At 35.3% G+C, this 16442-nt stretch overlaps 1 protein-coding gene across 1 annotated transcript in view; it reads right to left on the reverse strand.

Annotated features, from left to right (window-relative positions):
* GBE1 (1,4-alpha-glucan branching enzyme 1) overlaps positions 1–16442 on the reverse strand; it is a 267235-nt gene that overhangs the window by 17514 nt on the left and 233279 nt on the right. The window contains exon 14 of the mRNA XM_049628001.1: positions 15509–15641. Coding sequence (XP_049483958.1) covers positions 15509–15641 — 133 coding nt within the window. The remainder of the gene's footprint in view (positions 1–15508; positions 15642–16442) is intronic.

Consider the following 16442-nt stretch of genomic DNA (forward strand, 5'->3'; position numbering starts at 1 on the left):
TGCTAAAATGTGGGAAAAAATGCACCCCTTAGAATATATGCATTTATTATGTTATTTTCAGATCTGATTCTTTAATCAACCCACCCACATTATTACGGCTGCAATAACTTCTGGGAGCTCAATGATCCCAGGAGAGAGAATCTACGTCAAAGGCAGGAAACATCCTGTAAGAAATTTAAGGAATTGTGAACAAACATCTGGTAGAGTAAGAACAGGTGCTGGAAAGCAAAGACAAGTTTATATTTTTAACAGCCTAAAAATAACTACCAGCACAGGACTTGGCACAGTGTTCTAACATAATCCTCCCATTTTTATGTTTCATGAATTTAATTTTTTTATTGCCAGCTACATTCCACAAAATCTTCAGTTATACCTGTTGACTGTCTTAAATAGACGTCCTTTTATTTTATAAATATTGCTAAATTGAGCCGAGGCAATACTCTGGGTCATACATTACAACTTTTATTTACTCTCTCTGGTCTTGTTCTAAATACAAAACTAGCAAAGACTTGTGATGTGTAGTTATGTATATTATTAATCTGTATGTGTGTTAATGTGAGGTGTGTGTGTGTGTGTGTGTGTGTGTGTGTGTGTGTGTGTGAGATTTAGGCAGTCCCACAATTAATTCTGTGACCTTAAATATATATTAACTTAAAAATTCATTGTTGAAAAGGAATTTTGGTATTTTAATTATTTTTTCAAAACTATTTTACGGCAATGTGGCATTTATGACTACATTACTTTTGATGGAAAATATCCATTTAAATTTTTTTTCTTTTCTTTAGTTTAAAAATCCCCAAAGATTATATTTCTAAAACAAAATTAAAACAGGGGGAAATGTGAAATACATAAAGGAATTTACTATTGAATATAACCAAAGTATATTTTAAGATATAATAAATGCCACAACACAGCATCTCTCTAAGGTGACCATCTTTTTTTTGTTTAACTCTAATTAGTTCATATTAAAGTTTTGGTATATGCAAAAAGCACCATCTTCATGCATGAGCTACACATAAGCATTCAAGTTTGCGAGCACTGTCTTCATTAAAAGTTTAAATGACAACCACATGTTTTAATTAAGTACAAAATATATTTCTAGTATATTTTAGGATGTGCTCGTTTCATCAACAATAGGTTTCTGCAATTAACTACAATTCCTTCAAGTTTACTTCCTTGGCTGTAAAATTTTTAGAAACTGTATAATGCAGAATAGCAAATAAAACAAACTTAAAGGATGAGGGGCTCAAATACGATCTACCATATTAATTAATGGAATGCTATGCTTTTTGAGATAAATTTTCATGCAAATTATTAGTTTATTCTTCAGCATGCATGCTTAATGACATACATCAGTAAATAGCAAATTGAATGATAATACCAAGTATTGTGTGTCACATATCTCTTTATGCAAACAGGAAAATTATTCTAAATACTTTACAGAATACTAGACTGACCTAACTAGGAACTTTTTGTCTTAGATTATATAACTTGAAATAAAAAATGTCATTGTTTCTCAATAACTCAAGAAAGAATAATAATGAAAAAATATGCCCACAGTTAAAGTCTAATAATGAAAAAAAATATGCCCATACTTCTAGCCTAACCATCCTCTAAAATTGTTGCTTTTTGTCTGTGACATTAAGGATTACCCAAAGAACTTGTAAATTCAATTATTTGATGAAGCAATAGCAATTATTTAGAATTGAAAAAGAAAAAAATAAGATTTTTATTCACCTTATAACCACATACTTTGTCATCTAAATGAGTTTTGACCATGCAGATTCAACATTTTTTACAAACACATTGTGCTTTTGAACTCAAAATAATTTTGACTTAGGCTATAAAGAAACACCTTTCCCCAAACTTACTTAATACAGCCTTCAATGGAATCCAATGAAATATACATAAATGGAAAAGATAATTGGAAACTTCAAAGTCCCTGAAAAATAAGGACAATTATAAGCAGTAAGTAAGTGTCATCTGTGCTGCCTTGCAGACAGACTGGGATAGGAGAAATCATCCTTTAAGAGTAAAATATGGTGGGTTCATCCACATGCTTTGGGGACCAACAATTACTTTCGAATCCCAATTCTGGCAATTGCTAACTGTGTGTCTCTAAGAAAGTTACAGAACTTCCTAGAGGCACAGTTTCTCATTGGTAAAACAGAGGTGCCATATCAGAGGCTGAGAAGATTCACTGAAGCAATGTATAACCAGTGCTTAACATTGTGTCTAGTGTTGGGGAAGATTCTCAAATGATTATCTGCTGTTTATATTATTATTACAGACCCCGGACCATTTAAACTGATGTCACAACAGATGAAAAATGTAAAGAGGGTCTATTTATTCTCTATCTTACTTTTTACACCCAGTTTGGCCTCTTCTTCCTTAATGACATTTACTTTCATGCCCTTACTCCTTTGACTGTGTTCTCACTAGAATTCTAACACTTTTCCTATTATATAGAAATTTAATATTAAGGATTCGTAAGACAGTACATCAATCTCTTTGAGAACTAGATACTTTTTAAATTTTCAGGTTTTTAAAAATTTTTTATAGGCTTTTAAAAATGTTTATTTATTTTGAGAGACAGAGAAAACACACACACACACACACACACACACACACACACACAAGCAGGGAGGCACAGAGAAGGAGAGAGAGAATCCAAAGCTGGCTTCATGCTGTCAGCGCCGAGCCCAACGTGGGGCTTGATCTCATGAAGCTTGCAGTCATGACCTGAGCTGAAATCAAGAGTCAGATGCTCAATCAACTGAGCAACCCTGATGCTCTGAAGTTTTATTTTTTTTAAAGAAAAGTTCTCCTCAAGCTTCTGAGAAAGATTGGGAAACTACTCTGAATACTCTAACTGAAAACTAGCACCTCCCTACGCCCTCCTGTACATGTTCTAGTTTTTCACCATACCATTATCAACCTTTAATATACTATAAGCTTAACTATTTCATTTTTCTACCTTTCTTTATTAAAATGCAATATCTTTAAGGGATTTCTGTCTTTACCCACTCCTCTCCTTACTTTCCTACTACCTAAAGGCCTGGATTAATACCTGACATATTTATTGAATGGATTTTCTTTTCATTATATTTTCTTTTCATTATTGGAATATAATTTACATCCTCCTTGGGTTTTGATCTATGAGTGCTTTTGCCAAACCTGGTGAAATAATTTAATACTACTTTGGTTATTAAGAAAAACAAAAAAACAAAAAAACAAAAACCCACCCTTGATTTTCTTTCATTGTGTTATAGAGTTAATATTTCAGATCTGTACAATATCTCTTCTAATACAATCCCATTTCATTATCTACAAAGTTTTACTTGGACACTTTAAAAGATTTATTTCCTTCTTTTTGGAGCAGTCACAATAGTAAAATAAATGCATGTCAGATTGAGCTAGTTAATTCTTAAAGTGATTGGTATGTGCCCTGGAGACAGCCATTTTATATAATTGTTAGTTTAAGTGGATGATTGATTACATATTTACTAAAGTCAGCATATAAAGACCTGTATTATCAACTTGACTGGTTAGCTTTCTTTATACAGATGACTGAACTTAGGCATAGAACATTAAAATGACTAGCCAAAAACCATACATATACATACATACATTAATACATGTATGTTTGTATATAAAACATAAAAAAATACATAAAAAATAATTTGGCAGGGCCAGGGTAGACATCTAGGTATAATATGTTCTACCACTCTATCACCATTGCTACTGAAAGACTGAAAAGTGTATGGACATTAAAATACTTCAACATTTGAAAGCTGATTATTTAGCATTGGTAGTAAACATTTTTTTCTTTATTTGAAGTTATAACTTATGTGTGTAGCTAATGTATATTCCTCTTTCTCTTGTAGGTTTCACACCAAATAGAAAATCATAATACCCTGGGGCTCACTCAGTGCTTTAGAAAACTAAATGAGAATGGGTTGAGCTAGTTTCCCTAGAAAAACTGTAAAGAAAAGCCTGCAGGCCTGTGTGTGTGTGTGTGCACGTGTGTGTGCGCGTGTGTGTGTGCGTGGGCATGTACCCATACGTGCCCCATCACTCCCCGTTATTCCTGAGCACTTCTGGGCACTCAGCCCATAACTATCATAACTGTATCTAGATTGATGACTGTAAGGGAAAAGATTTGAAGTAAACATTTCCCCACAGGCACTAAAAAAATGAGTGACACAGCTTTAAACACACACACATGTGATTGCTAATAAATACATTTTCCAGGGGCATAATGAATCTGATACAGTAGTTTGCAATCATCTTTAAAACAGTCATATTGGTTAATCTTACTAGGTAGACATGCAAAATAATACAAGCAAAGAGCAAAGCTGAGAAGTTATTTCCGCAAAGTGCTTGCTTGTACAATTCAAAATGAAATAACAAATGTTTTGGTATGATAGTCAGACATGGAAATGAATTATATAATTCCAATGAACAAAATTTCTGGCAGGTTTTGAATCAAATTCTATGTAGATTTAATTATTTTTTCATAGTTATTTCACAAATGTGAGCTTTATTTGCAGTATCCAATTATTATTAAAATTCCAAAGTGATGACACTATTATGGTCATGAGAGAGTTAATCGAATGCAGTAATATGATTACATATACGCTTTAGGTACATTGAGGCAGCCAGTAGACAAAATGTCACCAGGAGTGAATATCCTACATTCAAAATTATTAAGGTAAGAAAAGGAAATATATACAATTACATGCTTCTAATATAAATCTACACGGAGGCTCATCTCCCTAAATCTGTCCAAGACTGTGTCTCTTGTGTGGGGCTAAAACAAATCAGAACTCCCATGCTGTAAACCTATGCCGGTGATATGGAGCTCCCATGCATGTCATAACTTCCACTACTCAGGGAAGAACAGGAGCAACAGATTATCAGGAAAGCTGATGAAAGCAGACCTCTTATCCTTCACTTCTTTGTAAGTGTCTTCTTCTGTTCTATGGGATGCTTAATCCTCAAACCCTTTTATCCTTCAGTATCCTTCAGGATCTACACTTTCCCAGTCAGCACTTGAAGCTGAAATATACTTAGGTTTATATTTTACCCTAGAAATATACTTAGGTTTATATTTTACCCTAGAAAGTTATTTTACCCCTAGAAAAGTTTACTTTTAAAATGAGTATATTTGTTAAAAAAAAAATCCTATTTAAACTGATCTGTGTTTGAGTATGTTAGAAACTAGGATAGTTTAACACTGGAAAAATGACATTTAGTCAGGGTTACCATTAACTCTTACAAAGAAATGCAAAGAAAACATAAAATTATAAGTAATTAGTGAGACACCCTTTACTGATTTTAATGGCATTTTGACAGGGCAACAAAAAAAGTGAATTATCTGGTGCCCATATGAAAGACTGCTGAAATTAAGGGAAGTAGATTTAAATCACATTTATTCACTTAACTAGGAATATGATCTTGTGAAAGTTATAAATCTTTCTAGTGCTCATATTTAGGTTGAGGATAAGAGAAGTCAAGGTGAATAAAAGCATTCACACACTGTAAAGTGTTATGCAGATTTAATTTTTGGTACTAATTTAGAAACCATGTCCTAAAATATATCTTCTAACCCAACCAATTTTATCTAATTTCAATGGGCTGAACCAGGTCATGCTAGGCTTCTTCTACCTCTCAAAAATCTATGCTTCTATGCTGCTTGGTATTTCCCAGTGGTCATTAAATACCACAGAACTATAGTCGATGTAGGGTACACCTCAGCATAGGAGGGGTGATTAGGGACCATCTCCACAGGGTTGAAGCTCTGAGTGTGTGTGAGTTCTTCAAAGGAAGAGCACAAAGAAGGAAATAAAATAAAAACTTGGATTTGGACCTGAGGAAACAATAGCACAAAGTGGGTACAGAGGAAAGGGGAATCAAGACAATGCTGCAGCAGATGGAAAAATGGAGTGGGAAAGAAAGGTGAGCCAATGATAACAGAATGTGGAGAGGATTTAGCCAGGAGAAGACTGAATTCCAGGATGGTAAAAACATAGAAATCAGCTTGTGGTGGTGAACTGGGGAGCAGGAAATGAACAAAGTAGGACGTGACAATGTAGATAACAGAGGGGATTTGTAGCTACTTCTCTCATCCTTTCCTTTCCTTCCTTTTAAAAAAAAAATACATTTGATTTTTTAAATTAATTTTATTTTATTTGAGAGAGAGAAAGAGAGAGAGAGAGAGAGCGAGAGCGAGAGCATGCACAGGTGGGGGACAGGGAGAGAGAGAATCGTAAGCAGGTTCCACACTCAGCATGGAGCACAATGTGAAGCCTGATGAGAAGCCCGATGAGAAGCCCGATGGAGGGCTTGATTCTACAACCCTGGGATCATGGCCTGAGCTGAAATCAAGAGTCAGATGCTCAACCGACTGAGCCACCCAGGCACCCCACCTTTCCTTCTTTTTATGATCAAATTTCTAATGCATTTTTAGGTCAACGATGATGCCAGTAATGTTGGCTATAGCAGGTAACACTGAGCTCATGGCACGTGGAGGACACTATCACTAAGCCTTTCACATGCATTAATGCATTTAATTCTGACAATAATTCCACAAGTAGGTGTTTTAAAGATGAGGAAACCAAGAAACAGTGAGGTTACTTTCATAACATGAATAAGCTGCAGGGAGAACTTGAATGCTTAGACAGTCTTATTCTACCTTCAGAGCACAAGGTTTTAACCACTATTCTAGTAATGAGAACAAATTTCTCTACATCTGCAAATATAAGAACTGGAAATACAACTACTGAGCCATTGGGAGATAAAAATGTTACAGTAAGAGAACAAACTGAAGAAAATAATGTTTCAGAATCAGAAAAGAGTGCTACCATCAGACAAACATATTTTTCGTGTTTTCCTTAGCTAGGAAGAAAGACAGAGTGTTGAAAGGGAAGGTACTAAAGGGAAAATAATCGACTATCTCTAAATATAAACTGATGGAGAAAAAAAATTATAGTAACGTTTATAATTTTACAGACAAAATAATTTTCTGTCTTAATGTTCCTGTGATGAAACACTTATTGTGCACCAGTAAAAGGTAATATGATTGCATTTCATTAAGTTATACGTTAATTAAATAATTATTCTCAGTAACATCTAAAGAATATTTTCTTTATTCAATAATTAATACCATATAGCAACCAAAAAGAATCAATTAATTTCACAAATAAACTTCACATACATAATAGGAATCAATTAGATATTTTCCCACCATTCGGCCAACAAATACTATATTAATAGAATTAGAAATGGTTTTTACACATGGTTATAACTGAAGCCACTGTTTCCAAGAACACACTGTGTATAGCTCTACTTTTGCCACTCTTCTCTGGAGAAACAGAAACTCTTCTTTTGGTTGTGGCATCCATATATTTAATAAATATATTAATTGTAGTGAACTTGTAATTGTATCATGGTTTAATTTTAAGAACCTTCTGGAGTATTCAGGTAGCATTTTCACATATAAATGAAACACTGACTATTCAATTTGATCCTGTGAGATTCTCAGAACAGCTTAACAGAAAATGATGAAAATGAAAATACCTCACTTATATAAAATCTAAACAGCATTCTGGCATACAGGAGATATTTACTGAAACAAACAAACAAACAAAAACAAAAGCAAAAAAGCTAATTTCTACTGAGATCCAGAAGGAAAACGTAATTTAAAATTCAGTATTAGAAATTTATTTTAGACACAGGATGTTCTCTTAAAAAAAAAAAAAAACTGGCATCAGATATAAAGAAAGGTGATTAAAACAATTATACAACTTTTTTTTTTTTTTTTTTTTTTTGGTTTTTATTTTTTTTAAGTAGTAGAGAACCATCTGTTTTGGACTACTTAAATACAGGACTATTTTAAAAGAAAGGTCAGACATGGAATTTTTCAGGCCAATGTTTTCTTTTTAGATTTTCTCCTTCTATAGTTGCAATGCTGTTCCCTATGAAAGGAAAAGGTTTACTAAGTGAGATAATAAGTGTAAAGTATTTGCAAAGTGCACTGTACATAGGAAGTTTATAAGGGAGGGTAGATCTCATTATGAAAGTCTGTTCAGCAAATATTCTGACAATATACTCTAGTGTGTTAATTTTGAATATTACAAAATCATGATGTGTCTTCTTGACAATATTTGATCAAGTTTCCCTTTATACCATTTAATATCTACTTTAAGGGAAAAGCAATAAATTCTAGTTAACTTTTGTGTTTTAATTATTTAATTAAAGAACTCCAGGGGTTCTTTTGCTATTAGGTAGCTGTTATCTTCCATCCATCCATCTATCCATTCATCCATATGTCTGTCCATCCACCCAGCTATCCAACACCCATCCAGCCATCCACTTCTGTCTGCCCATCCTTCTACTCATCATTATCCATCCATCCAACAAAAATTTAGCTTTATGTGTACCCAATACATTTTCAAAAAAAACTTAAAACATTTCTTTAAGTTTATTTATTTTGAGAGACAGAGAGCACGAGCGGGATAGGAACAGAGAGAAAGGGGAGAGAGAGAATCTCAAGCAGGCTCTGTGCTGTCAGCACAGAGGCCAATGTGGGGCTCAACCCCACAAACTGTCAGATAATGACCTGAGCAGAAACCAAGAGTTGGGGGCTTAACCGTCTGAGTCACCCAGGCGCTCCGAGTACCTAATATGTTTTAGCTAAAGATATAATTGCTAATGTGCGGGTAAAACTCTTAGTCTTACATGTATCTTGGCATCAATTTCCACATACTAGTACCTTTTTTTACAGAATAGTAACAATAATCAACCTGGGCACACATGTTTTTCTGCCCATTAGCAATACAATTATTAGGTAAGTATGTATTGTTTTTAAAGGTTATAACAATGTTTCTGATTTCTTTCTCCCCCACAAATGGACAAGAAATAGAGGACAGAAATCTTGACTGAGCTATTGTTAGATGAATTTCTGGAACCAGAGGAGACCATTCCCGCACAACTGAACTATTAAACAAAAAATGCCAGAAATGCTGTTGAATATCTCAGAGCACCGAGTGAGATACTACATAGCACTCAGACATTTAAGAAAAAAAAAAAAAAAGAAAGAAAGAAAAGACAAAAAAACACACTTAAAACCATTTGTGTTTTAAGGGCCTGCTCATTATTCATTACTGTCTATAGTCTTATGAATATATATTAGGCCAATCTAAAATTGTTACAGCAGTGGCAATATTTTAATCATGCAAAATATTTTCTTACTCTGTGATTCATCTTAAATTCCTGGGTAGAAAAATGATGCTAAATCATAGGCTCTTTATTGCCAGTGGAGGTGGGGATATGCATCTGTCATTATCACTAAATCACAGGGACTGTTGGACAGTGTTTAACAATAAAAAATGATCAAAAGGACCTCTAGATAATGTTTAAATGTATTACTATCATCTTGAAACTAAAGAGGGCTAACCTGGCAATGAATGTACATTCACTTTGAAGCTATAAAAACAAAAGTAGGACCTATATTAAATATGAAATTGTTAGTAGGATTATCTCTGCTCACATAAAAAATAGCGTCATTAAATTGTAGTATAGAGTAAAAGCACACACACACACACACTGACACATACACACACACAGAAAAGAAACATGCTTACATCTGTTCAAAGTCATTGTTGTAGATCTTTTATGAGAAAACCTTGTATATTTTAACACGTTTTTCTTTTTTTTAACCAAAACATATATAACCTGGAAAACCAGGTTGAGATGCTCTTATTTTTTGGTCCAGAAATTAACCTTTATATATAAATTCTTGATGGAATGTGACATTTAGCTAATCCAAAATTAAGTCCTTTGTTTTTGTTTGTAGCATAAAGCATAGCTTCTATTAAGCACAGTGTTACATAACCATGCTTCAAAGTCTTCTGTAAACTAAGCAACGCACAGCAACCTCTCTGCCTTCAGCAATCACACTCCAGTGAATCATCCAAGTGACCTTATTTGCTCATTAGAAACTCTGTGTACAGGTTGCAAATGTCAGAGTCTGAATTTACATCTTAAAAAGTACATCTTGCGGCAGTTTAATGAAAATATTTCAAAGATCTCGGGTCAGCTTCAACTATTTACTCATCTGTTCCCTTCGCTTTAAATATTTTTGGCTGGGATTCACATATTTTTCACAAGCCATACTTCATGATCACTCCTCTTAACATTTCAGGATTGTAACAGTTTAAAGCACCATGTGGAAAGGAGGCCGCCCATACACTATTGTTTCCGCCCCCATCTCAGCATGGTGACAAATAATTTAAAAACATTTTATTTTAGTGTTGTTCATGCTCTCGGAACAGTGTGAATCTGCACATCCCAAGACATGCACATTACAAATAAGGTGTGGAGGCTTCAAGTTGACTCTGAATGTTATACAATAACGTTAAATTGATGTGACGCCTTGAAGGAGTTTGTTTGGCTTTGGACATGGAATGAGGACACATTCATATTCTACTTGAGAATACAGAAAAATTCCCTCGACTGGAGTATGTACATGTTACTCAGGGGTTGTGAGGAAGAATTTCTGGGAAAGAGCCTTTGGGGGTGATGGCGGGATGCTGAGGGAAGTTGGTTGAAGACAGAGAAGCTTGCCTATGCTGTGAATTTGTGTATAATTTTCTCATGCTACCTACTGTCCCATAGAACTATATGTAAATTATTTCAAGCATTCTAGAAATAAGTCATCATTGGCAAATACCACTATTGCTACCGCCCCTAACCACACGTAGGCACGCATGAACTGAAAGAGGCACCATGGCATAGTAGAAAGGACATGAGCTTGGCAGTCCACTGCTCAACCTTTATCAGCTGGGGGCTGGAGGGAAATTAGGCAGTTACTTAAGGGCCTGAGTTTACTGACCCGTCACACGAGGCTAACATAACCTACCTCATAGAGCTGCTGGGAATACGAAACTGGATACTTATTAAAAATGCCCAGGTAGGGCACCTGAGTGGCTCAGTCGTTACGCACCCCACTCTTGATTTTGGCTCAGGTCATGATCTCACAGTTCATGGGTTCAAGGCCTGCACTGGGCTTTGTGCTGAGAGCATGGAGCCTGTTTGGGATTCTCTCTCTGCCCCTCTCCTTCTTGTGTGCCCTCTCTCTCACTCTTTCTCTCTCTAATAAATAAATAAATAAACATTTAAAAAACATAAACAACTTTTTAAAAAATGGCCAGCAAACACAAGGTCCTCAAAAGAGGTCCCCTAGCATCCACTCCTTCGTATCACTCAAAATGTGGTATCATTAATTGTGTTATTCAAAATGGATTAGAAAGAACAGTTTGTCCTTGGGGGCTTAGCAGTTTTCCTTTTGATTCAATGCTGATTTGATGACATTCTAAGTGAAGAAATGTGATGAAAGACAATAATGATTCTGATATTAATGACATTATGTTTTTTTTTTCTTCTTTCTTTCTCTACAGCTAAACAATATTAAATCGCAGGCAAATATGACAGATTAAGTAAATGTTTTTTATCTTCCTAGGTATGAAATGTGTGACCTGCCTACTTGTCCGGTATATTTAGATCTGAGTTCTGCATCACCCACATTGCTATTTACTAATTAAAGAATGTTGGTGGTTAAAAGACCAATGTGAGACAGTGTGTAAGCAAAGGGTATTCACTGGTTTTTTGTTTTGTTTTGTTTTGTTTTTAATTTTCTGGAATACGGCTATAGATTCCTTTTGCAGAAACATTACTATGTCCCTTAGCAGTACCATTAAGACCACATTTCAAAATCTTAGTGATACACATCAGACTTCTCTTTTAGCTTTCCGAAATGTATCATCTTATTCTGAAGTGATAGTTAAGGGCATCCTTAAAGTGTTTCTTCTACTTTGCCTGGCATTGTCCCCAAAATAGTTCACCTTCAAACAGTTTCTTGGGAAGACAGTCACCACCTATTTCTACAGATTTGAGTGAAAGTTGATGTCTTGCTATTTGATAGACACACAGGATATACAGGTTCAAAAAATGGAACTTGCTCAAGAATTCAGACATGTTACCTATTCGTGGTTTATATTTCACAGTGACAGAAAAAGTTCAAATGATGTCTTTAGAAACTTTAAGTTTGTTCTGGCACCAAATCCTACTTTGCAGGGAATTAAAAATTTGATGAATTCCTTGACTTGATTAATATAGCCAATCTTGCCACTGTGGATTCTTCACAGTGAAAATCTGTATTCAATTCACTGGCTCAGGAGTTGGAAATACCGATGGCACAGGACAATTCGGCAAAGTCAGAAAACACAGCATAGAAATCCTAATTTTTTTTTTGTACTTTCCATATCTGAAATGATTCTAGAATGCTGAGCTACAATGTCTTTTAAAGGTATAGGACTAAAGTCAGAAAGATGAAAGACCGAAAAGAAATGAGACTTGTAAAATGCTAAGGATAATAAAGAGAACTCTTAAAGCTAAGCTTGAAACAATAAGAGCTGAAAGAAAGCATAGATGTATCTGCTGCTGATGGAAGATGGTATGATCGTAACATTAGTAACAGAGAACTGTTGTCTTCCCCATTAACAGGTTAGAGGCAAAAACCAAAACATATATTCCAGAATTCCAGAATTCTAAACATCATCATTGAAATTCTAAACATCATCATTGAAATTCTTCTAAACATCATCATTGAAATTCTATGTACCTCCATTTATTAAAATCCCAAATTAAAACTTATATTTTACATACACATATATATTTTTTTTAAGTAAGCTCTGTGCCCAATATGGGGTTTGAACTCCCAACACCTAGATCAAGAGTCACATGCTCTACTGACTGAGCCAGCCAGGTGCCCCTAAACTTATATTTTCTATTCCCCTAACTGGTTACTCCACCTTGCTTTGCTATCCTAAATAATTATACCACTACCATTCTTCCCCTTGTTCAAAATGAAACCTTATATTTTCTCTTCTACATCCCAAGTCCAAACAACTGCTGAGTTCTTTCACAAGAAAGCAGTTCTATCCTATTGTCATTCCTTCAGCTCATGCCCTAATTATCTTTTACATGTACTGTAATTTCTCATAATTAATATCTGTACTTCCAATCTGTTTCCTCAAGAAAGCTCTCTTACACACTGGGTACATGAGAACTTTTCCTAAAGCATACATTCTTATCAAGTAGTTCCCCAGCTCAAAAACCTTCAGTGACTCACTATGAAACTATGGAAAAAAGTCTAAACTAATTAATATGGCACTGAAATCTTCTATTAGGTGATCTCAATCTATCTTTTCGGCTTTATCTCTTAGTATTCCTTTTTAAGGTCATCATTCTCCAATTAATTCATTGTGCTATTCATTAAGCATGTTCTATGCTTTCCAACAGCTGAGATGGCCTCCCTTATTTTTTTTTTCTACTACAATTTTACCCTTTTCTCAATGTCCAGGCTTAACAGTCTTTTCCTTAAATGAGTCAATCAATCTATCAATTTCTCTCTCATACTCTTTATTTTTTCTTTTACTTATCTCCTGTTCTCCCATGGAACCTTCCCAGTCCCTTCTCATTTACTGCATTATGCCTTACAACCTAGTTTGTTTTCATACATCTCTTCTCCCCCACTGGCTTAGGGTCAAGGACAGTTGCTTAACAAAGGCTGCAGTAGATCCCAAGTGTACTGTAAATTGTAAATGTATTTTGGCTTGATTATAAAAAATTATATTTTGACTGTATTTTTATTATATCACATTTTCAGGTATAGAAAGATTTAGTGTAGGGCATTAGCAGTTTGGGGCTGAGAAGGGTCATGTTATGAGTTGCTATACATCTAGTATTTATTTGCATTTCTTTACAGAAATGGTGAGTACATTTGCTTCTTGGAGCAGTATAGCTATTCTTCAGTACAGGTAATCCCATCACATTGATGGGAGCATTTTATATGTTAACTGGGGCACATTGGGCTAGTAGTCACAGCCACAGCCATCTCTCCTATGCTCTGAAGTGATGTGGAACTGTGCTCTGCTGGGAAGGAAAAGGGCAGGGAACCATCGCTCACCATACTCAATGTCATGGAATAGCACAGGGTAGTGGTAACTGCTGTGGGCTACTTAACTAGATAGCACTGTCCTGTTCTTTACTGTTGGAGAAATGGTCTGTCTGGGTAACCACTTCACTTCCAGAATCCTACTTCCCGAGTCCACTTTCTACTTCCTGGAAACCCAAGGTAGTTCTCTCGATCAATAAGCCAGTTATGGTGATATAATTCTATCTCCTAGAAATGTCTTTGAGGATGTGAGAGTGAATTCTGGTCAACAGAAAATAAAAGAAAATTTCCTAAAGTGACTTCATTCTTAAAAAGAGGAAAAAAGAAATCCATTCGCCTTATGTTGTGCCTGAAGGTTACGTTTGGAACCATAGCTGTTGTCTTATAACTACAGCAGGTACCATCCTGTGGACACTGCTGGCACCTTGAGAGTTGAAAGCAAAAAGAAAGAATGAACCAGGGAACTTCATGATATTGTCACAGTGCAGGGGTCACACTACCTCAGGGCTTATTATGTGGCCAAATACATCTTCCTGACCGTTCGAGTCAACTGAAGAGGGAGTTTCTTATACTGTAGCTAGAGATACCCTGACACATCGGACTTCATGGTGGCACCAGGCACCTGCTCAGGTGGCGGATGGTGATCACTGGTAGGACTTCAGGGAAGAAGAACGCTATTTACACTGCCTGCTTCAAAATTTGTGTTGGGTTGTTGCGAGGTCCTGAATCTTTTTTTTTTTTTTTTTTTCATGGATCTGGTAAATCATAAGGTCCTTAAAATACACTGCACTTTCCCTTTTGCAACATTTACCACACTTAAAATTCCTAACATTTTTCTTCTTCACTAGTTTAAAAGCTCCATAAGGGCAGTGAGTGTATCTGCCAGGAGAATTCCTGTATTTACAGGACCTAGCAAAGCGCTGACACACCAGTGTTCAATAAGCAGACACTCAGCAAATATCTGGGAAATGAATACATGAATGACTAAATGAACATCAGAAACATTCTCTCTGTCATTTCCTCTGCTCACACTCCTATGCCCTGGTTCCTCACTGGTTCAGGCCTTCAAAAGTGAGCTATGTCCTGCATTGGAGGAGACAGGAAAGAGAAAAGGGAAGGAAGCCATCTTTACAGCTATGGTCTGCATCCTCAGTAGATAAGGGGAAAGGAGATGATTCTCAAAGGCAACTTACAAAATATTTTCCTAGAGAAAAACTACAGTCATCTCCTGACGTGCATATGGGATCAAAATATCATTAAAAAAAAAATGTTCAGAATCATACTTTTTAGAACCAGGATGAAGCTTAGGATTGAATCAGCATAATAGAGCTGAGCAAAGATTTACCAATCAACTATTTCAAGTTCCTCATTTTTCAAAAGAGGAACTGAGAGCTACTGTCACCAAGATCAGCATTAGTCTTTCTTAGTTTCTATGATGTAATAAATAATTGAAAGCAGACAGTAACATTCACTGGCAACAAAAAGGATATTTTCCTGGCAATGTTGTTCCAACTCGGTAATCAGTGTAGCTCTTGCTTGGATGAAAGTTGAAAATAAAAACAAGACCTGCTCTCTCAAAAGCGATGATCTTATTGCCTTCGTGCTTTTCACTCACATAGGCCTGCAAGAATTAACACATACATCACATCTAAATAATACCTAGATGCTGTTATAAGCAGATTATGTATTAAAAAGTGTTTTGGTCTTTATTGATAGCCCTGTTAGCTATTAAGTCAACAAGTGAAAATGCCAGTCCATTATGTTTTTTAACATGTTGCAATAGTGTCATATCAAACTGTAACAATAGTTTCAAAAATGGCTTAAAGTATAAAAATCTCACTAGCTATAAACAACTTCAAACAAAGCATAGATGATTAACATTGTGGCTCAGGTTTTAAGAACACAGTATGTATGCTACATGTAAAATGTGTGTGTGTGTGTGTGTGTGTGTGTGTGTGCGCGCGCGCGCTTGTACGCATGCTGGATCTGTTTACAAGTGAATTTTCTTTAAGACTTTTAGTCTCCAGACTAATGACTTAAGCTACATAAAATTACATTTTAAAATAAAATGTAACATTGTTATTGTACTGAGATTTCTGAAGTTGTAGTTATCTTAAAAACTTTACATTATTGCCCACCTTTATCAGATTCAATGGCAACATAATGTTCTTTACAATGTATCTCTTTTTTTTCTAATAAAAGAGAAGGTCTAAAAAGAAATTATATCTACAAGGTCTCCCATGTTATACATCATGTTTTCAGTAGGCAGTGAGAAGCCTTTGCTTTTTCAACACCACCCCCTTGCAGCTCCAGCTTTGAAAGGACTTATTTCCATGCATATCAGCAGAGCCACTCTTGGTAATTTAGCAATGTGAACTAAGACTCTAGAGTAAACAGCATGCCTTTTGGTATTCAACATTGT

The sequence above is a fragment of the Panthera uncia genome, chromosome C2, assembly GCF_023721935.1.
Source record: "Panthera uncia isolate 11264 chromosome C2, Puncia_PCG_1.0, whole genome shotgun sequence".
Lineage (NCBI taxonomy): Eukaryota > Metazoa > Chordata > Mammalia > Carnivora > Felidae > Panthera > Panthera uncia.